General features: G+C 32.5%; 1 protein-coding gene across 1 annotated transcript in view; it reads left to right on the forward strand.

Annotated features, from left to right (window-relative positions):
- Positions 1–3893: 3893 nt before the first annotated feature.
- LOC148628468 (prestin-like) overlaps positions 3894–24329 on the forward strand; it is an 82782-nt gene continuing 62346 nt past the window's right edge. Inside the window, exons 1-3 of the mRNA XM_088587956.1 lie at positions 3894–3925; positions 8713–8757; positions 13592–13739. Coding sequence (XP_088444082.1) covers positions 13592–13739 — 148 coding nt within the window. The 5' untranslated portion in view covers positions 3894–3925; positions 8713–8757. The remainder of the gene's footprint in view (positions 3926–8712; positions 8758–13591; positions 13740–24329) is intronic.

The raw sequence follows: 24329 nt of genomic DNA on the forward strand, positions 1-24329 counted from the left end.
TTTTACTTCTAAAATTCTAATTATAAAAGTCAGAAATAAAATATCAAATTTAAATTGTTCACGTACCTGGTAAATAAAGATATTGCGTTTTTACTCTTAATTGTCCTGAACGTACACAGTGATACCTGGGCTGGGTTGAGCTCCCTTAAAAACCCAGTTAAGTAAAATATATAAAAATAATTAAGCAAGTACCAAAGAATTCAGACCTATCTAGTCTCCTGTCACAGATTATGTATTTTTCAATTTTACAAATATTTCTTTCTTTTGGCTAAATTTACAAATACAAATACAAGACATTATCAGTTTACTTAAACTAAAATTCAATTTTATTTATTTATGTAGAATCATTTAGAATTTTACTGCATCACATAAGTTAGTTTTCATCTTTGGAGAGAAGCGAACTGCTTTTCTCCTTCGTTTCAAAGCATATCCCTGATTTTCATCAAATTTAGATTGATCATCAACACTATCATATGGAATTGTAGGTTGGTTGAATCTAATTTCATGGCATCGTGCTGCCCAAAGTCGCTTAGATTTATCCCCCAAATCATTTAGTTTTTCATCATCATATACATGTTTACCAGTAGATATATGTTGAATTAGTTGCTCATGCTTTTTTAACACTTCGATACAATCTGGTTCGATACAATAAAAACTTTCTCCTTTCTGTGATGTTCTTATTGACGGTTTTGCATCTGGAGATCTTGGATCAACAAACATCTGAAAAATATAATTAAATATAAAAAGGAATGTTATGGATTGAATGTGCGTGTGACAACAAATCTCACGATACGTGAAACAAAAAGTTATCAAGGAACAGGGCTTTTATATTTGTTCTGTATCTTGATGTTGCATGAGAATCAACAGTTCATACCCTCAAACAAGATCAAGAAGGCCCCTAGCGTGCACATGATAGCGTGCGGTATTCTTGATCAAATTCAAGGTAACTCTCTCTTGCTTCCCATCCTCCATGGAGTGCCAACCTGGGCTATGCCTAGGAATAACCAGCTAAAGCACCAGGGTTACAAGAAGATACTAGTTCTCTTGAAATACATCGATCCCTGCTAAAATATGACATTGAAGCGACATATTTCGGGAGCGGTCAACGAAAAGAAATATAACGGGCGAAGTTAGATTACAAATATTTATCATTCATTTATACAAAAAAAAATGAGAAAATAATGAAACATCCAAATTGAAATTTTGAAATTGCACCAATGAGAGATGTTCTTACGTGAATAAACACGCAATAATTGTAAAAATATAACAGCATACACCTCAAGCACGGAGAGGCTTTCTATTGGCACCTCACGGCACAGGAGACTCTGAGAAAAATATAAAAAGGGAGGTTATGGAGTGAATGTGCGTGTGAAAAAAATCGCATAATGTTTGTTTTAAGAAAAAAATGTCTCCCTCTTTCTTCAAATTTCTCAATCCCATGGGGCATAACTCCCACACAAATAAGAAAAGCAAAATTTCCTGGCTATATGCAAAACTACATATAATGTTCTTCCTACATTTCAAGCTTCGTGTTATTTGGTTCTGTAGTTTAGGAGGATTTGCGCCGGCGGCTTTGTGGCAGACAAACAAACAAATAAATTGAATCAAAGTTTGTTTTTTGAGAACAACATACGTCTCCTCCGTTCTTCAATCTGTAATATACAAAAATGCATACGATGTCCTTGCTACATACCAAGTTTCATCAAATTTGGTTCTAAAAGTAGTTTAGGGGGAGTTGCGGTGACAAACTTTGCGATGGACAGACAGACAGGCCAAAATTAATATGTCTTGGGAGAGGCATAATTTGTTTTCCACCAGCGGGGAAAGACATAATAACGTGCATGCCCTCAGAAAATTATAAAACTGTCTAATTCCAATAGACACTACCAATACTTAATCTGTATTTAACAAAAAATCATTATATGAATATGTTGCAGTACCACTTACTGTAACATTTATTCTTCTCGGTGTCACTGAGTAAAGTGAATTCTCTCATTGTAAATGGCATTCTGAGCTCAAGGTTTTTTTTTAATTTTGGACATGCAAACTTACAGGCAGTGGTGGTTGTCTCTTTGGCATTTACCCATTATGATATCTCTTCTTTTTAGCTCACCTAAGGCCATGTGAGCTTTAGTCATCGAGATAATAAGTCGAGCGCTCTACATAATAAGTCGAGTGCACGACATTATAAGTCCAGAGCTCGAGATAAATAAAATATCATGTGTCCTAAATGTCCTAGAAGTCTTAATTTTGACAAATTCTACGAAAAGAAGTTTTTATACAACCGAAAAAAAAATCGACTTAGTATATAATGAGCGTGTGGTCTAAATCATGATATTTTTGCATATTTTGTTACAATTTTAATGTCCTTATATTTCAAATGAATACAAAAAAAGTTGTTCTTATCACAAAAATACCGATCTAGCCAAATGCACTAGTAATTTAATGAAGTACAAACAATGTGCATAAACGACCGAGTAAATTGTTCGAACTCCTACATTTCAAGAAATTCTAATTAAGAAGAAAAGACGGCACTGAACCATATCACAAAGTCGATGTTTGATATTTGTGAGTGTACTTGGATTTAATGGTTGTTCCAGTGCGGTCCACTGGAGATCTTGTTTGCCTCAAATATACATTCTGTTGAATTGGTTTGTTGAAATCGTAGTTTTTTTTTCATGACCTTTTTACATGTGAGAGGAGTCACGGTCTGAATCATACAAAATAGAGAGATTTACTTTGCAGATCAAACTTCCATACAAGGAACAAACTGAAGGAACCCGTGCCCTACACTTCTGAAGTCGATCTTTTTCTATGGCATATCCCAGTCAAACGCTGCATTATCCTTCTTGTTTTATTTAAATTTTTATTTTTTTGAAAACCTGATCTTAAATTGGATTGCATAAAAATATTAAAGAATGATATATGTGTCGCACAGTATTTAATGGGAAAAATAAACTTTTTCGGCTGCTTGTATTTTGTTTGTTTGTACAAGTAGATTTCATTTTAACACATTCGATTTTGTGTATATAAAAAGGGACTAAGTAATTCTTACATAATAACCATTTTGGTCAATTAGAGTTATTGTGAAATTTTAGAGCAGTTAATCCCCTTTTCCTACCCATGTTTGTTAATATTTGAACATGTATGTAATTCACTGTTATAATCCGTCAAGTTGGCATGGTTACATATCTGCCAAAACATAGTTTTGTTTGCAAATTGTAATAAGGGACAGTTCGTATATCCGATAGCTAAGGTACGGACGTCGTATTGTACTTGCCAGACTTTCAATTGGAATATTTCTGTTGGTTTTGTATGATAAACCATATGTATTTGTGAATTTGAATTACAATATTGTATATTATTTTACTGAAATTCGGACTACAGATAATGACATTTTGTGGATACCGAATTGTGGTATATTTTGGAACCTGTGCAGTTAATTATACTCAATAGAACATTTAACTTATGATTGTGTTTTTCGTTTTAAACCTCTACTGCTAGTTCCCCCGCAGTTCTACATTGCGTTATCTGTCTATAAGGGGATTTTTAAGTTGTCGTTGGATATCGATTTCTAGTGCTGCAAGGAGTAATATTGCAAATAAAAAATAACGATTAAAATAAATACATACTTTCTCTGTTTACCATAAAAACCACTACCTTAACTTTTACTTCTATTTCGAGAAAAGGAATGTAAAATTTTAAAAATACAGAAATTGAAAGCAAATAAGATAATGCGAAAGGTCTCGACCGGCATTATCACCCAAATACTGATATTTCTTTGTAACTGTCAATCTTAACTTGTGTTTATCAATTTCGAACATATACCCTATGCATTGATATCAACATTGATTGGCATGTGAAATAAACTTATTTTACTATTGATCATACAAGCAATAGAAAGGTTAGCTGGAATATAAAAGAGGTAAGATTTTTTTATGCATAACACATTACAAAATTCATTAATTTTAATTTCTGTTCAGGTGAGAGCAATGGAACAACTCTTTTTGCATGTAGTAGACACGTGCATTTGTACGGCATATTCAGTCATAGATTGGTAATGAATACGGTTATGCCCGTTTTTATTTCCGTTTTTGAATTATATTGATATGATGGTCTTGGGCCATGTCTATGAAAGTATTCTAAGATATATATAGGTCTTAAGTCATGTCTTAGGAATAAAATTAGGATGGTCTTAGGACATGTTTGAGACAGTACGGGTCTCAGTATCGTATTAATTTTCCCATAGACTTCTATAGTGAAGTGCAGATTTTTAGGATTTTAAAAAAAATATGCAAATTGATTCAATAAAACTTTCACTTATGTAGCATTTCTAAGGACATGTGAAAAAATAATTTCCCGCAAAGAAAATAGGGTGAGTCCACGAAGATCGGACAGAAAAGTAGTCTTGAACTATAAATAGCCATTTTCCCTACTTTCACTTCCGTTTTGCACTCACCAAACCAACCTTTTCAGAGGAACATTTTTATGATATTATGTTAGATTTTCTTTTAAAAAAGTTCTTCATCTTACAGTGTGATGTTTGCTCTATTTTATAAGTCATTGTTCATATCTTTTGACAAAACATTAGTTTGTAGAGAGGCAAAAGAAAATGCACTATATTTTTATAGCATCCATGTTTTGACGTACACCCGCTCAGGGATATGCAATACGATACTGGTACCTACGGTGTAAACCGAAGCTTTCTTATGTTGATCCTTACTATGATTATCGTAAGATAGTCTTAAGACGACTAGTGAATATATTGAAAAGGGGTATAATGTATCAAATTGTACAAAAATGAACACTATTAATTCGAAAGAAATTTTTGTCGTTAATGTAATATATACAAGTGCAATTTAAAACTAACAATTAGAGGTCATAGTTTTGATACGCATAAAAGATTTGAGCATAGGTCCACTCAATATTATTACCTTTAATTTCAAATGTCGTTAAACGTGTATTACACGGATCATGAGAAGTAAGGAAAGAGCAATTCAAATTATATTGACTGAAATTAATAATGTTTTAATAGAGTATATAATGTTATTACTAATAGTATAGGAGAATATTTGTTTGAAAGTAAATGCCGTAAACCGTGGATGTGAACATAATAATCTAATGGGTAATCTCTGTCCCTAGGATTAACTTAGGACACCTATCGAGGTATCCTAACTTTAGAACAAATTTTAGGACATATCTTAAATTAGAAGACCTTTGTTGACATGACTTAGGAAAAAGATGTGTCCTAATACCATCCTAACACACGTCCTATTCCCAAGAGAGCTTCGTTGACATGACCCCTTGTGTCCAGCTTCATGCAAGTCATTAGAATGTCGCCGACTTAATTATACGTTCGTCCAAAAAATACAGTATTACGAAAGTGACACCCCTTGTTAAATGGCATTACATCTATCAACACAATGCGATTGAAGTCTTAGTATGCTCCTAAAACAAGACGAAAAAAGATACTTGTTCAGTTTAAATGAAATATTAACATTGTTGGAATTTTTACAAGGTATGTAATAATTTCCATTACTGGTACGCTCTACTTCATGGTCACTGTCCTCATTTGGGTAAAAATAAAACGCAAATATATTCTGTAAAATTTCATAAACTACATGTACGTTTGGAAGAAAGGTAAGGAAGAGCATTGTGTCCATTATTCACCGAGGGTGAGTACACGGATCATTTAGCCTCTGTTCCTTTCGTACTTATTTAAAAAGTACTTCCTTCTTTGAACCTTATTCTGATTTTTTTTATTTAACTTCAACTTGTTGCATGAAAACAACATGATGTTGACAAAGTAGCCAGGTAAGGTGTTACACTGGCATATAATTTGTATGAATTTCGCACATACTTGGAAAATGGATGAAAAAATTTCACTGTGAAAAAAAGTATTAATATATTTAATCAATAACTAGTCAACAATCTGTCTACTCTCTTTGTACATATATACATAGGGAATGTGGTAGGAATGCCAATGAGACGGTCACCCACCAAATGCCAAGCAACGAACAATTATTAAACTTCTCAGGTCACAAAATGGTCTTCAATGATGGGCAAAACCCATACCATAAATCATGTAAAAGGCCCTAATATAAATGATGTGTAACTACTCGTTAATGACGAAAATCGGCCTAATGTATAATAGAAAAAAAAACGTAAAACGAATAACAATGAACATAAAAAAAACAACAACAACCACTGGACTACGGGTCTTTGGCTTGGGACAGGCGGATAAAGTATGTGCCGGGGTTAAGCATGTCTGTGAGCGCTAAACCCTTCCCTATCATGTCCGAACTGTCTACTACTGTATTTACCTGCTTTAAAAAGTCTTTCCTGCAAAAATTGCAACTAACAGTTCATACAAGCAAATTGCTTTGACTAATTATATAAAAAATTCAAACTACCTACTGTTATCTGCTCGTAATTTAACCCTGTAAAGCTTTAATTGAAAACTCTAAATATGCAAAACATCGATTTTTCACAGCTTTGTAAAATATTGCACATAAAGATTTTAGTTCAAACAGCTCTTCAAAAAACATAATTCATAACTTTAAAAATAAATCAAGGAAACGTCACTTAAATGTCAATAAAATATACCTCGCATTTAAGCACATTGTTTTTGCATTTTAATGAAATCGTAACTTTAAAGCTAGGATAACATTTTATCTTTCATCTAGAAGCAAGAAAATCGGGGATGTATGGTGATATGCCCCGTTTACACGATCAAACTTCGTCATTGAAATGTTTGCCTCAGTTCTTTTTTTTTTTAATTTATATGAAAACTCCAGTCTAAGAAAACTGAATGAACGATTGCAAGTTTTCACTTCAAAAATTTTATTAAAGAATTACTAGTACATGTATACTCTGAAAATCATCCTTCGGACAAATTTGCATAGACAACAGGATTATAACAAAATATTTGACTTACAGAGTTCCATACACGGTCTTTTGTTAAGATACTGGCTTGATTGAGAAGTAAATATTTAACGATACTATTTTGTACTGTAGCATCCCAAAACTTTACAGGCAGAAGATTATAAGAATATGACATACTAAACATTTTCCATCAGAAGTAGCTGGGTTAAAATTTCGCAAGCAACGTAAGTTTTTCTAATATGACTGAAATTATGCCAATTTTCGAAAGTGGTATAAAATTTTTAAAAATTTAAATAAATCCTAAAATGATTTCGATTAGAAAAAAACACATATTCAATTTTTTTTTAACCACGAGGATTTTCACACCCTTGTGTTTAAGAACGGTATTAACAAATCAAGCAACTTAACATACATGACGGCTTAACTATCTTTCCATGATACTTGGGCCAACATTCCCAGTATTTTTCTCATATTTACATGTTAAAGGTATTTAAGATTAATTGCGGGGCATTAGATGTCACAAGACAAAGCTGAGGCCATCCGCTTGGCAGTTTTTCAAAAAAAGATGTTATTAGTTGTGCAAAATTGGCAAAATTATATAAATCTTATACATTCAAGAGTTTTTTGCATGCACTTGTAATGACTGTTTGTCGTTTATAATGATATTATTCATTTGGCAATCTCTTAATTACTGTATTGCATGTCTTCGTAGTACCTATTCCTATAATTGTACGTCCTGAACAAAATAAAACTTATTCACCCAAACGGTAAAACTGAGTTACGGAAATTTCCAGAATTCTGAAAGACCTTATAATTGCCACTTCTGACATAAAGTTAATAAAGTATATTCTTACGTCCTATATACCAGTCGACCCCCAAAAACCAGAAAACTTCATATGGATAGTATAACAGCAATATTTACTGTTATAACACACGATTTCGGTTTTTTTTTTTTTTTGCTTTTTAACAAAAACAAGTACTATCTTTAATAAAAAAGATAGCCGAAGCGGTAAAATTTTGTTCTTTCTACTTTTCTGCATTTATTCAGGAAGTAACACGTGGCACGCAGTTTCGATACAGCTTTTATGTTATCAGTATTTGGCCAATCGGGAAACAGAATTGCGATCAGGTGACTTGCGTTTTTCATGGAAAAGAGTCTTTAAGGCCAAAGGGTAAAAAGAGAAAAAGAGAAAATATACCGACTGCGCCGAAAAAAAAATAATGGAATGTTGAGCTTGTTCGAATATGTAAGCAAAAAACCCCTTGGCCTGACCTTGATGGAGTATGATCCACATGCGCAGGCTTTTGTTCTTGGTTACAATAAAATTCAAATTTGTGATTGCACCGGAGATAGGTTGCACCAATTAGAAAAAAATCATTACCTCACTGTAATTCTTCAAACTATAATCAGCAAATTTTCAGAGCTACGTTTAAATGAAAACAATTCAACAAAAAATGTCCTCCATACTGACTTTAAATAGTGCTATAAGATCAGTGTCCAACGGGGTACATAAAAACTTAAATACCCTGAACGTGAGTCTTAATTATAACGCGCAGGTGCAAAATCTAATATACCAGTAATTGTAAAACAAATACGCACACAATATTTTCTTGTTCATTTTTTATACCCCCTCCGTTAATTGCGTAAGATAAATGCGCACATTTTCGAAAATGTCAAGTCATGGTCATTCGTTAACGTTTAAAATCGGGTCTTTTTTTTAAAATGATAATTAATCTCTTGTGTTCGGATAATCCAGAGTCGTATTTATATGGTAAGTAGCTATAAATTTATACAAAGTAACGTTTTCATTACTTAAATACTTTCAGAAACAACTTTATAAGACTCGTTTTATTTCCAAATTGGTGAACAGGGTAAGTATAATTTATAAATGCAAGCATGCAGTTGAAAATAATTTCTACCTTAGTGTAAGTTTTTTTTATATATGTTCGTGTATTACACGGCCACGTCCATCCAGTTGCATTTTGCATGATTGTCCATCTTTGGCCACCACCAATAGTTCAACCCAATGTTTTCAGCGTATTCCTGATTGTCCCACATTTGAAAATTACAGGTAAAAAGGATAAACGAGGAATATATATCATAGGCAGACCCGAGAGGCAGCCCTCCTTTAGGTAGGAAAAATCTATTTGATCATGTATGAAATTACTGAGCAATTACTGAGCCCCCTCTTCTGAGAATCTCTGGATCCGCTTCTAGGTATGTGGGACAATAGAATATTCAACTGATGGACAACCAGGAATAGTTTTGATTGTAATTTATCTGTGTAAACAAAATTATATATATATATATTAATTGTTGATAGTAATGACCAATTAATAATATACTACCATTTTTTTTTTCATTTTAAATTCTAAATTTCAATAAACAATTACAACAAAAAAAAGAACATATCATTAGAATTATGAATCAACACAATTCTAATGTATATTATTTGAGTCTGTTGTTGATCAGTGTGATGTGACTTTTTGTTTTAACCTGGTCTGGCACCTCCGGCTTGATTCTGAACCATGGCCAACTTCATTCATTGGCCGCTTGGTCATATTTAAGGTACTTCAGTGGGGAGTAGATTTGGATGTGAATGCTTGATCCTTTTCTTGAAGCCGCCGCGGTCATCCCAGGTAATAGTTGTAGTTCTTGGTCCTTCGGTTTTTGAATTGTTCCATATTTGTCCGTAATTAGTCTTGGTCCATTAGGTAGTAACGTAGTCAGCGAGTGGATGAATGTTGATTGTTGAGTCGAAATCGTCAAGGTCCTTTACAGTGTGAAACCATATGTCCGCTACTGATGCCTGTAGGAACTAGTGCAAGCACCACTTTCCGACGAAAGAGTTTATGAACAATGGATTCTTTGTAGTTTAATTAAAAGTCCCGTGTTATTCGATAACTTTACACCCCATACATTGAGTGTAATGAAAAAAAAATAGTCATAAATGAAGATCCCGGGTAATGGCAGCAAGCTGTATGACAGCTTCGTAGTCGACAAAGAAAGTATAAATGGTTGTTACTTAATCTGACCTTGAGCGCAGGTTGTCCTAAGTAGTTGAGAAAACTAATAAATAAGAAAACTTGCTCGATCGCTATCATATCGTTGCTCGACAAGCGAGAAATTGATTTGATATGGCCATAATGTCCTGTTAAAAGTGATTGTACAATATAAGTAGGTTTTTTATAGGACAATTTTCATCTTTGAAGAGCTTAAAGTCACATGCATGGTAGCTAGGAAGCAATAATGTAAATATCAATCAAATATTTAAAATAGAACTATAAACATACAAATGGAATCAATGCTAATTGGTAATAAGACGAATATTAAAACATGTTCATTTGTATTTGTATTTGTAAAATTGATGTAAATTTATTTTGTTGCCAACGAAGTTCAAATTTACGACTATTATCAGCTGACTAAGAAATAAACTGTTTGTTAAGCAATTTTATACCCTGAAATATGTGTGGGAGAATCTGAACTTTTTGTGTGGCACAATCATAACTATGAAATCGTATCATCTTCGTTGCAACTCATGCGTTCACGACTTTATTACAGGATTAATCATTGTTTTCCCCAAATTTATCGATGTGTAACCTAAGGAGCTGGTTGGATACCTAAACTTGCATAGATTGGATATTTAAACTTGTATAGATATAGTTGCCTCAAACATGTTCAATACATCTAGAAAACAACTGAATGGCTATTTAAATTTACCCCGAAGTATTTGTAACTTAGATATTACAAATGTATTTGATTGCTTGTATAGGGAAAATGTGTGGGGATATTTTGCCGCCATTTTGCCATGATAGTACATTTCAACTAAATTTGACCCGTCAATATCTTAAAAAGGCAAACTTTACAAACACTTTGATAGTAATTTCTGGAGGTTATGGGGTATAAATACTTGGACAATGCAATAAAATCTCTGCGTTTTTTATGTTTAGTCCCACACTTTATAAAACTTTTGTCTGATTCTTAAACAGACAAGTACTTAAATATCTCAAATGCGTGGAATCAGAGGAAAATCTAAATCAGAGTGAGTAATACGAGCATATAGGCGAGTCTAAGTCCGAGTGTGTTCTTGGAGATCTTCCATGGTGCATGAATTTGCGATATTTATTTAACCAAGGATTTGAACAATTTGTTGACTAATGAATATATCGATCAAAGAAAGAATCAGCACAAAATTTAGTTTCGCCTCCATGTCGGACTATCCACCTGTCGGACCATCGAACTGTCGGACCAACGAACCGTAGGACTATCGAGCGAAACCCGTAAAATCAGACCATTCTATCACAAATCATATTCGGTTTGTCGGTGAATGTACCGATTTTGCACACCCATACATTCTTGAAAAAAAAAACGTGTTTAATCCTTATAATTTCAATCTCAGACCATCTGAAATATACTTGCCGTTTTTTGTTTTGTTTTAATTTAAATTATCATTCAGTGAAATTGACATCCGAAATTGACATTGCAAATGTCGACATTCAACCGACAACGTGACATGATTGTAAACTTCAAATTCTAATATGACGTCTTCATATCGTCAAACTTTATATACCTGCGCACTGTCTTTTTTCCTCCGCTGTCGCTTCGAGACAAAACACTCATTTAAAAACGTTTACGCGATGACTTAACAGCTGAGAGGTTATCTTAATGAAATCTATGGAAGTCTATTTCTGTCATCGTGATAAATAAATGTCGCGAAAAATTATCTCGGAAAGTCGTCATAATTTGGGTATTTTGTCGACATAAATGACAATTTTATCTCAAAAAGTCACGATAATTTTTCACAATAGTTAAGATAATTATGTCGACCGATCAATATAATTCCATGAATTATCGCGACTTTAAGGGAACCGACGACAACTTGTGCCTTTGACATAAAATATTTCCACGATAAATTATGACAACTGTATACTAATACAACGACTTTATGTGCTAATTATCATGACAAATCGTGATATATTATCTCAACTGGTCGTAAAAGTTATGATGTCTAAGATATCTGTCGGCATAAACTATCACAATCTGAGAATTTAAAGTTGTGAAAATGCCAAGTAGTGTCAACAACAAAACATGGGAGTTGCGATATATCATGTTGACTTTCTCGTGAATTAACTTGGCTTATTGACTTTATATCTCGACAAAAGCTAGTTTTTTTGTGGTAAGTTACGATAACTTATCACGAAATTTCGCGTTCGTCGAAATATTACGTCAACAATATAAGTTATTTCCCAAAAAAAGTCAATATGATTTATCACAATGTATACATTTTGTAGCTGACACTACTTGGCATTTTCATAACTTTTAACTATAAAATTGCGATAGCTTATGTCGACAGATATCAATACGTTCACGACAAGTTGAGATAACTTGTCTCCATTTTGTCACAATAATTATCTGTAATGTCATGATTTTGGTAAAAAGCTATTGCGGAAATATTTATGTCGAGGCTACATATTGGCATGACTCTCTATAAGTCGTGATAATTAACTGGAACGGTCGACATAATTATCTTAACTATCACGAAAAAATATCGTGACTTTATGAATTGAAATTGTCATTTATGTCGACCAAATACACCAATTATCACGAATTTTAGAGATAATTTTTCGCGACTTTTATTTATCTTGATGACAGAAACAAATCGTAGAGCTCGTTTTCGCGTTAAATGTTACGATGATGGTGAAACTATTTCTTTGAGCATGCTTATTCTCTTGAGGATAAAATCTATAAAAAAAATAACAAGTTTATTCACCAAAATCATTAGTCCCCTATTGAAAGTGATTGAATACTAGGGACTATGAATAACGTTCTCAGTTAATTCAATTATATTAATATATGCGCGTACATGGTGCATTTATGTAGTGTATAAAGCTACAGATAAATCTTATTTCTTTCTTAAGAGCATACCATTGCGGATTAAATAGTTTACCTTGACTCATACGCAAATATAGTATTCTTGAAAAAAATATGTATAAAACTTACTGACGAAGTGATATAAGGTAGGTTTGATTGTGTTACCCACACCCTAGGGATGGATTATACTATTGGACAAGTCACTTTATTTCCCATAGCCTTTTCCTGGACGGGTTACTTTCTGTGCATACTATAAAGCTGTTAAAGTGAGCGAAATGTGTAATATACAATGTAAAAAGTAACGCTCCAGAATGTCGAGACTGGCGTTGTTTTCTTGTCTATATTCTAGATCAAACCCATTCCCTAACCATGCAGTGATAACATGACTGGCTCATGTAATTGAGCAACTAGCATTTGCAGGAAAGACTGCCCTTTACTTTCAAAACGTTTAGTTTATGTTTTCAGTGAAAGATTCACCTTGTCGTAATACAATGACTAATCTCGAAAAATCAATGAATCACCGGTAGAACACATATATTACACTCAGCATGTTCTCGGATATCTTTTGCAAATATGCGGACAAATATACCTATTCAACAATATATTATAGTTTTTAATTATGTAAAAACTTTATTATAAAACTATTAGACAGGAAATTTCAATGAAAAAGGCATAACGGCCATATTTTGAAATTGTTTAGAATCCATTCTTTTACACAAAAATACAAAAAAATGTATTAAACTTGGTATTTCAAGGTTAGTCCGAGACAATAGTAATTAGTAGTTTAGCTCGAAACTGGGCAATAAATGTGTTTCCTTCCTTTTTATTTCTCAGATGCCGCTGAATAGGGCGTTCCGTGGTTCTTACAATGATATACCACTTGATGGCAGTGGCGGTAACATTCAGAATGGGATTTTACTGAGCATAACACGGTTAGAAGAAAATGGCGAAATTAAGACTGGCGAAGAAAACAACAATGACGGTAAAGAAAAAATGCATTTTTCTGCCGGAACAATTGAAATTTGTTCTGTCATCGCATTCGGTCAGACACAAGACATATTTCGCCATAATATAAACCAACACAGACAAAACAAAAACTGACTAATAAAATGGATAAGGTGCACTGGTAGACAAAGCGTCCTCTGCTTTATATTTCTAAAAAAAACAGTCATAGAGTTATTCTAGCATTTAAAGAATGAATAATACAGAGGAGGAAAGCTAAGAATCTAACCTTTTGGTGGACAAAGTTCATGATGGCGGTATTGAACCTTAAAAGTTGTGTATATAATACTGAATGAGGTATTTTAAAAATGTGCTCGGTTTGATAAAAATCTAATTGAGATTTTCCTCCCTCGACTCATACTTCGACCAATTAAATCACATGACATGGAAGATTTGATGAAAAAGGTTTCCTTTTACCTTTTTATTGGTAGTAAATCTAAAAGGTTAAACAATCAATGAGCGGCACATTAATCAACCGTTAACTGAAGTAACGTTTTTGAAAATGGATTTTTTTTGACAAGACAGGATTTATTGATAGCCTTGAACACAGTAGGTGTACAAGAGGACAAAAGATACAAACATGTACATATACAGAGATACAATACAAATGTATGAATACTGTACATATAAATTCACATTATATTTTCACACATTCACCTTCATATGATATCAGCAATTTTTCGTAAAAAAGCACACCAAATTTAATTACATTCGGGTGCTTTGAGTAGTAGTAATCAGGGATGTATTGAGATCTAAAATAATTAACCGTCGGATTAGTTATATTTATAGCAAGTTCTTACAGGTTATTCAAATAGGTTTTGAGCCCGCAGGGCGAGAAATCTATTTGGATAACGAGGAAGATGGTGATATAAATCATGATTTGTGACATGAATTGACCATACGATAGAATTAGAAATTAGAAATACACAGGCACGGGTAGCTCGTGCTCTCATTTAGCGGTAAGTCAAAATAAAAAAAAAATATGTTTAATTGTTTAAAGGCGGAGTCAGTTTCGTCAGAGGCGGAGTTGTCCCTGTGTAAAATATTTATGCAAGGGAGGATATTGCATGGCTGTTTTTCAGTTGATTTGTATAAGAACACGTGACCTTTCATGCACTATCATACAAGATTTCTAGTTAGAGCATACTTGGTTTTCTCTCATAATTATTTGGGAAATAGAACAAAGGAAAAATCTCAATTCATGTTACAATTAATAGATTTTAATAGATGTACAATAAATTAAATGCTCATTGACATTCAAGAAAAATCACCACTTACTGGTAAACCCTTTCAAAAGTGAAACAGTTAAGTATCATTCTTGGAAAGAATCAGGCAATGGTTGACATGTTTTTTTCTCTCAATTTGGCCTATTTTGCCACAAATAAATTCAATACGAGGTTGTCCAGGTAAACATCAGACAAATCCTAACAATATGGGTGGCACAACATAAATGAGAAAGTTCGGTAAGGACCCTTTTTGGCCTCATAATTTGTGCATTTAAAAAAATATTACAGCGAATTTCTAGGAAGTAGTAGTATAGTAAAGTGGTCGCAAGCACTGAATACAAGCTGTTTTTGACGAGATCCATGACGTTATATTTCAGAAATAACACTATGCATAAATGTAACTTTTACAAAACCTTAAACTTTTAATATTTCAACAATTTTTAAAATGGTTTTCGAGTGGAACGGGAGTGGCCACACATTTGTTCACTCAACATATTTTCATATGACTTGTAACTGAAATTTGTACACAAAATATATGAAGCATGAGAATGAACATACTTGGGGTCATAGTTAAAAGAGTGAAAAACTGCATAAATTCTGGTGTTTTCCAGCCTTTTTAACAGATTTTCCCAATTTGGGCATATATGAACGTATATATTCAAATGATTACCATAACCAATTGAGAAACATCATTAAATTTTCTTCAGATACACTTTGATTTTGTGGCCAAATTTTGCCCTTACCGGACCAACTCCATTTTTCCAACTGAATTATTTGTTCCAATATAATGTTTATATCATACAAAATTGGTGTATGTCAAAGATTTTTTTAATCGGCAATTAATGGCTCAGTAACGATTCCCAAACAAAGCAACAACATTTTGCACAAAAAAGTGTAATTTCCATTTTTCAATGAATTTATAAAAAAATAGTTCCAAATTATCTTCCAAATATACAGAAGATGTTTTCAAAATGCTAGAATTTTTTATCGACAACATATTTGATCTGACCCGAGAGAAAAAAAAACATGGTTTAGCTAGATCCTTTAATCTCACTTTCCGCTATATAGATGACGTGTTATTGTTAAACAATCCTAGTTTCGGGGATTTGAAACATCGCATCTATCCCAGAGAACTTGAGATAAATAATACAGACACTGTGAAGTCAGCCTCATATCTTGACCTACACTTAGAGATCGATGGTAAAGGAAAAATGACCAAACTTCACGACAAACGCGATGACTTCTCTTTCAGAATTGTCAACTTTTCTTTCATCTGAGGAGACACCCCTTCAGCACCTGCCTACTCATACGTTATGCCAGAGCTCGCCGTAACTGCGCAGACTTTTTTTTGTATCGCGCTAGACTTCTTTCAGTTAGGCTTCTGGAACAGGGTTACATGTTCCTACAAGATTGAAGTCATCACTACGGAAGTTTCATGGTCGTCACCATGAACTCATGGATCGTTACGGTGTATCCGTCTGCACCATTAAAACTGATTTATTCAATGTGTCATAGTTTTCCTTTCCTCTTTTGGCTACGTTCGACTTTACTTTTTATAAGCAACTCGGAGGGTGTTTCTAGAAAAGCAGAGGACGCTTACCCTACCGGTAAGCTACATGAGCTACACCTTATACATATTTTTATTGATTCTTAGACAGAGAAGTACTTAGATGTTTTAAACGTTCGTCTTATTTCAGTGATAAAATAGTAGAAGTTGTCATTCTCCTTTTTTTCATCTTCAATTTTTAACATTATTTACCACCATATCTACCCAACGGTTTTTACAAAGAAAACAGAGTTACCAATTTTTCAACACAGAAATTTGAGAAAATTGGTTAATGAACGCCAAATAGCAACGGCATAGTTCTAAATGGATCAGTTACAAGTGAATAAGTCACTTCTGCCTCTCGTGTGTACACTCCCTGGATCAGTTCACTATTAAACGTATGGCAAGCCATAGTGGACAAAAATACCTATTTATAAATATTTATAAATTTTTGTAATACAATTATAAAGTCATTTATTAATATTTATAATTCATTTATAAATATTTATAATGATGATGTTATTTATAAATATTACTAATTGTGGTATATTTATATATATTTATAATTCATTTATTAATATTTATAAATCATTTATAAATATTTATAATTGAATTATAAATATTTATAAATCCAAGACAATTTTAAATATTTATAATTCATTTACAAATATTTATACTTTATTTATAAATATTTATAATTTATTTATTAATATTTATAATTTATTTATTAATATTTATAATTCATTTATAAATATTTATGATTGATTTATAAATATTTATAATTCATTTATAAATATTTATAATTCATTTATTAATATTTATAATTCATTTATAAATATTTATAATTCAATTATAAATATTAATAAATGATTTATAAATATTTATAATTGAATTATAAATATTTATAATTGAATTATAAATATTTATAAATGAATTTGTAATCATTTTAAATATTAATAAATAGGCATTTTTTGTCCACTTTGGCTTGCCACATAAACGAACATATGAAGGGACGAAGAAGCGTAGTGACGACTTGAATTATCAGATTGCCAGCTTCCGACCAATTCTATTAATAGAAAGGGGAATTTTATATCAGCTTGAAGGTCGATGTAGAGAGAGAACATGAGCTCAAATCAACCGTGAAGCTGTTTATATTGTGGAAAGATTATGCATTTTTCATTGACCTATTTCATATGATCAGTTGTTTCAGGGAATTTATATTGCGTACTATAACTAATCTATGTTAGTGTTATATTGTCCCTGATTGTCTAGAGAAGAAGGACGCAAATGACACCCTTTTCCAGGTAAACATCCCATATACTAGATCAAGCAAGATGATACGGTCAGTACTTCAAATCATACTTTTTTTGAAGATCCGTTTGGATCCATTTTCTTCTGTGGGAGGGGGTTTTATTTTTTCACATTGTATTTTTTTGCTCAAATTTGGAGTGTTTTATTTTTTTTTCAAAATAATCGAACTCAGTATAAAAATTAGCTGCGAAACGTAGCTCTAACTAATTTTTTTTTGTATTTTCTTAATGTTAGATCGCAAAATAAAAAAAAAGATCGAGAGCTACGATTTCGCAGCTATATAATAATAGTCGGTGCCTTAGCCTTTTAAGTTTTATAGCCTGATGGTGTTGTAATTGTGTGCAGTTAGGTTAAAGTGCACCCACATTTATCAATACACAAACTGAACCAGTGACTTTATCAAGGCTTGTTCCCATTTTGCCTTTGCAGTCAAATTTGGTACATAAAATACATTCCCATTTCATTTTAGTGAGATTTGGAGTAAACTATGGTGAAATGGGAACTTGTGTAAACATGTAATTATAAGTGCAAGTTATGTTTTTATGGCATTTAAACCTAATATACATATGCATATGTAAATCTTAATATTGCTTTTTGGTATTTTTGGTTTATTAATTTTTTTTATTTTGTTAGGTGATTTAATGATACAAGTTGCAGGGGCGGATCCAGGATTTTAGATTGGGGAGTTAAACTTTCTTTAGGTTAAACTTTTTAAGAAATATTCTTCTAGAGTAGGTGTAATGTAGATATCTTTTGTGGTAAAGTTAGTGAGAAATTAAAGTTTCAACCTAATACCACCTAAATCTATCCCTGACAACCCATGCTTTGCAAATTTCAGTGGGGGGTGGGGGTGCATGCCTGCCACCTGAGTTGGGTTTCTGTCTTTATGATTTTTTATGGATGGCCTTTTCATTTTCTGATTTTAATCACCTGTTGCTTCTTTTTTATGGATACTAAAACAAAATTCCAAATAAATATGATGTAACTGACCACTTTGATAATAACTTGTATCAGAGAAGCACATCAAAATTTTTCCAAGCCTAAAACAATGAAGAGACAAATTAAAATGTTCATAAACATACAACAAAGAATGAGCAAAATCCTAATAAAAGCATGATTCCTGCAGAACAAAATTAAAAACAACAGCAGAAGACAGTATCAGGCTGAGATCAGTAGCACAATTGTGAAGGTTCATAGACCATATATAATAATCAATGAAGCTTCAAGGTGGTGAGGCTGCATCTCCAAAGTGATTTGTCTTTTAATATAAGCAAGTAAATGTTCAACTATATGATGTTTAGCTTATTTCAGTTAATTATCAAGTATTTATGGTCCCAAATATATAATGTCAATTTATTGATATTGAATTTGCAAGTAAATAAAGAATATAAAGATTACATGTTTATTTTGCGTACATGTATAATAAGAACTTTGATAATAACTATTCAATGCATATACATTCATTAGAATTGTTTAAAAAAAAAACATATTTCATTTTTGAACTAATTGTTTTTTAAAAGTCCTTTCAGATGAGTAGTGTATATTAACTGATAAAAGTAAGTATATGTACATTGTTAGCATTAACCATTTTTGTGGTTTTATGCTCACAGGGTAAAATCTCAGTGATTTCCCAACCTTAATTTTTGGACTAAATTTTGGCTCCATTCCCAAGAGAATCATGCTCTAAATTTCCCAAATTTCATTGGTGAAATTCTCATTTGCGAATTGCTACATCGTCTCAAGATTTGTACATGATGAAATTGGATAATTGTAAGAAGTACAGAACCTCTTTCAACTCTGCTGAATAAATTTTGTTGTCCATTGACCACCTCATTAACTTTAATACGATGGAAATTATAATGGTCCTCCTAATCAAGAATTTTATAAAAAAAAGTTTTTAAAATACTGAATAAAAGTATTAGTAAAAGCATTACACAAAAAAGCGCAGAAAACTTTAAATTCACAGAAATTTTCTAAGTCAAATGTCTGTAACTTCTGTAAAAATCATTCAACCATAACCAAGGTCAAATTTAATCTGTAACTTCTCATAGTAAGACTACATACAAAAGATAAAAGCAATTGTAAAATGCATTACAAAAAAAAAGTGTGAAAAACTTTAAATTCACTGAAATTTCTAAATCCAAGGGCCATAACTTCTATAAAAACTATTCAACCATAACCAAAGTCAAAATTATCTGTATATCCTCATAATAAGGCTACATACCAAAAACTTCTTTGGTACCAGCATTACAAAAAAATGTGCAGAAAACCTGGACAGACGGATGCCCAGCATTACCATGTCCCCTCGCGACATGTGATGAGGACAAAAATATCTCTTTTATAATGAATTGTTAGTCCCTATGCTTAAGTAAGTCAAAAACTAACTTGTGTCCATACTTGCCCAACTGTTCAGGGGTCAACCACTGTTGTCATATCACTCTGCACTCAACAAAGCTTTTTATACCCTATTGCAAGGGCCTTTGGTCCCTTCCCCAAAACAGTAGGAAAATAACTCAGTCTAGTGATAACAGTGCCAAGTTACATTGTCTCACCTGACTCAGCTTCAAAGATTGAAAAACTTCTACATGAACATTTAAGGTTCTTCTTTATTTTTTGACAAGTATGGTCTTAATTCAAAGGCAATACATCAGACCATATAAAGAAGGTTTTGATGCATGTATTGGATTATGACCCTAATCATTTGATAAATTATGCAGGAGTAAATGGCCAAAAAGGTGTCAGAAGTCAGAAATATATTTTACTTGAACTTAAAAGAACTATTTATTTTTTTGTCTGATTGCAAATTTTAAAGTAATTTGACCAATTTTCAGTGCTGTATAAAGGTTGAATGCTTTGTCCATATACATGTACTATGTACTTGCTATACTATTCAGGGTTAGATCTTTACAGTTGTATCAAACTGCAACCAGCCTTTTTTTCACTTATTTTTTTTGGTAACAGAATTTAGGCAGAAGATTCTATTTAATTAGAGAAACAGTAGCTTACTGATGACTGAACCACTATTTTCATGGTGCAACATCTATTTTTTAGAAAAAGGTTTTAAATGTACTTGATGTTGATTGAACATTTCAGTTAATGAAAAGCCTCCTACATGTAGATGAAAGAGGCTACTTGTACTTCTGATTCCTGGACAAAAAGCCAAATTTGCATGCTGCAAACCTTTTCATATTCATACAATGGGCATACAAATATTGAATTGTCCTTGGGTTATTTTGCTCTGATTTTGTCCCCATTTTTCATGAAAGCTGGGGAGTATAGAATTAGGCAGTCTGTCTATCATTTGTTCATAACTTTTGAACACCTTCAAAGATTTCATTAAGCGTACACAGTGGAAGGATTATGAGATAAGGAAGACACCTAGCGAATATGGAGTCAGTAGGTCAGTGGTCAAGGTCACTCGTACTTAATGAAATACAATATCTGAGCTAAAAATTGGTTTCCTGGGATAAACTTTTGAAGGCCTTCATAAACACACAGTTAAAAGCTTATACTGTGAAAGTACTTTTATTCGTGGGTACCAATTTTTGTGGTTGAGGGAAAAAATGCACACTTTGTTGATTCTTGAATTTGTGGATTTGACAACTCTATCATACAAACAAATGCAAAATTTCCTGTTTGGTGGGAATAAAATATCGTGGTTTACCAAAAACATGAAAACGACGAAAATTGGTACCCTACGAACAATAATACTTTCAATAACAATAAGACATACACCTATTGATTGTAGCATACTTGATGAAATAGTGTTTTGGGTTGTCCAGTGCTGTATATATATTCCGACCATGCCATGGTTAGTCAGCTTAGTGCTTCTTTAATGTGATACTACAGTATATTACAATTATGTACAATACAATTACCCTGTTTATGACTATTTTTAACTTCATCTACATTCATACTGTTCTTAAGACTGAAATTCAAGATAATTGCCCTCAAACCAATTTCTATGATTTATAGGTATAAATATAGTAAATATTCATGATGTCACAAGGACTTCCTCTTTTAGGGAGAACAATCTGTCATGAAGGGAAGGCCAGTGGCCATGGGATTGAATAATATTTTTTCAATTTAATATATTTTGAAAGAAATTTCATTTTGCACTTTAGAATATGCCAGTTCTTTATTTTGCTGTTCAAATTTTTTTCACAGTACTTTAAACAGTGGTGGGGATAAGGTCAAAATGTAGCACATTTTCACATTGTATGTAAAGAAGCCATGGAAATGGCCAAAAAATGCTGCATGACCCTATGTAACCCTTGTAAATACATGTAAGACATGATAGATGATGTTTTTATAAGAAACGATGACCTCACCGTTAAGTTATTCTTTTGTAAAGTAATCTTACAAAGACTGTTGTAGAAAGTACTGTTGGTTTTCTCTCTGTCTATAGATACATTGTAGATTGTAAAATGCAGTGTGGCTTAAAAAAATAGAAGTATTTTCTCAAAATGATCAAATTTTGCACACTTGTGTAAGAAATATCCAATTTGTAGGGGAATGAAGGCCATTTCTGAAGTTTGCGTTAGTGGTGTATTATCCTAATGTTTGCAAAATGATAGGGTGTGCTGCATTAAATGTACAATGAAGTTCAAGGTGAATAAAATTTTCAGTTTCTGATATTCTTGCTCGTCCTGTTCACAAATTGTGACAGCAGGTCATGAAGCCACTTCACTCCATTCGTCCACCTGTCACATTAATGGATACTTTGTGTAAGGCCAAGAAAAAATAAGTCTTGTTTAAGGTTACATTGGTTGAAAAAATATGGTAGGTAGGTATGTAAAATCATTTTATTTTTTAAAATCATTTTATATAGATACTTTTGGGAGGACTCCTTGACTTTGATAGTGCTCAACTAAAAAGTGATGGTTTAGTGGAATTCATTTAAAAAATATGAGAGAATGAAATTCTCACAGAATCCTTATTAAATGTTCTTATTGTTCACTTCCTATATTAGATTTTGATCAGAATCAATTGGGGAGTTTCACATAGCAAAACATGGACTTTGTCATTTGTTAATATAGGAACATGGGGGGACCTATCTCTTATCCGTAACTCTTCTTATACCACTGAATGGAATTATATGAAACTTTCACATAATCTTAATTACATCTTCTGATTGTGCACCTCTTATTTTAGATTTTGATCAGAATCAATATGGGGGTTTGACATAACAAAACATGGACTTTGTCATTTGTGAATATGGTGACATGGAGGGGGACCCATCTCTTATCTCTTACCTTCATAATACGACTGACTGACATTGAATCAAACTTTCACAGAATCTTTATTACATATTCCCATTGTCCACCTCTTATTTAATACTTTGATCTTAATCAATTTGGGGGTTTCACTTAGCGAAACGTGGAATTTGTAATATGTTAATATCGGTACATGGGGGACTTGTCTCTTATCCCCTACTCCTTTAAGTGGGGTCACACCCTAAAAATAATAAACTTTTTTTATTCCTGGTATGATTTTAAAAGTTTTTTTTGTAAGATTCCTCATAAAATCCCTGCTTGCATGTTTCAATCAGATTTCAGATATCAGTTATGGTTTTTGAGTTATAAGGGCCTTTTGGGGTCCATGCCCCCAAAAATTGACTTTTCAGTTTTGGTGCTTTTTTAAGGTCTATTTTATTAGATTCCTCAAGAAAATCTCTTCCTCTACATGAGATTTTGTATTTGTTTAGCAAATTTACTTTTTTATTTACTGTTATGAGGTATAAAGGGATTCATGAAAGCACCTTGAAGCAGAACTTTGTTCTTAAATTGAATTTCAAAATATTGCATAATATTGTATTAAAATCAGTTGTTGTGTCCATAATGAACTGTAAGCCCCTTTGTTTTAGTATGTCAAAAACTTAATATTATTTCCCCACCAGCCCCAAGTGAACTGAGTTAAACTGGCTGTGGTCATATCATGCTGGGCTTGGCTAAGTTTTTTATTTTATATTAGTCTTCAAGTATTGTTACTCATTCCTTACAGAGCCAACAACATGTACATGTACATGGTAACTGCAGTATTGTTTTCAGTTTTCAGTTTTGGCTAAAACTTAAATTCATCTAGCCTGTTCAACACTTAATGGTGTGTAATCACATGCAAAGTCTCTCCATTGAGTCTGATGTGCCAGGTCACGTAACCAGATGATTTCCATGTAATGAATTTTAAGCTGTTTGAAAGGCTTTTTATACAACAGCAAAAAAAATGCAGTTATAAATTGTTATGTTGCAGTTGTTGTCATATGGTGAAATTTTGATATGATTTGACTAAACCCTTCAGAAAGGTTCTTATTTAATTTGGACTTTGTGGCCCCTACCATTTTAGAAAAAGGGACCAAAAAGTGTAAAAATAGGTGTTTTATTAAAACCCATCTAGAATATTTGTTTTTTTTTAGATCACTTAGCCAAAGGTCATGTGAGCTGTTGCCATCACTTGGTGTCTGATGTCGTTATCATCGTTAACAATTATA

The sequence above is a fragment of the Perna viridis genome, chromosome 1, assembly GCF_037379345.1.
Source record: "Perna viridis isolate PV_CMFRI_1.1 ecotype Kerala chromosome 1, ASM3737934v1, whole genome shotgun sequence".
Taxonomy (NCBI): domain Eukaryota; kingdom Metazoa; phylum Mollusca; class Bivalvia; order Mytilida; family Mytilidae; genus Perna; species Perna viridis.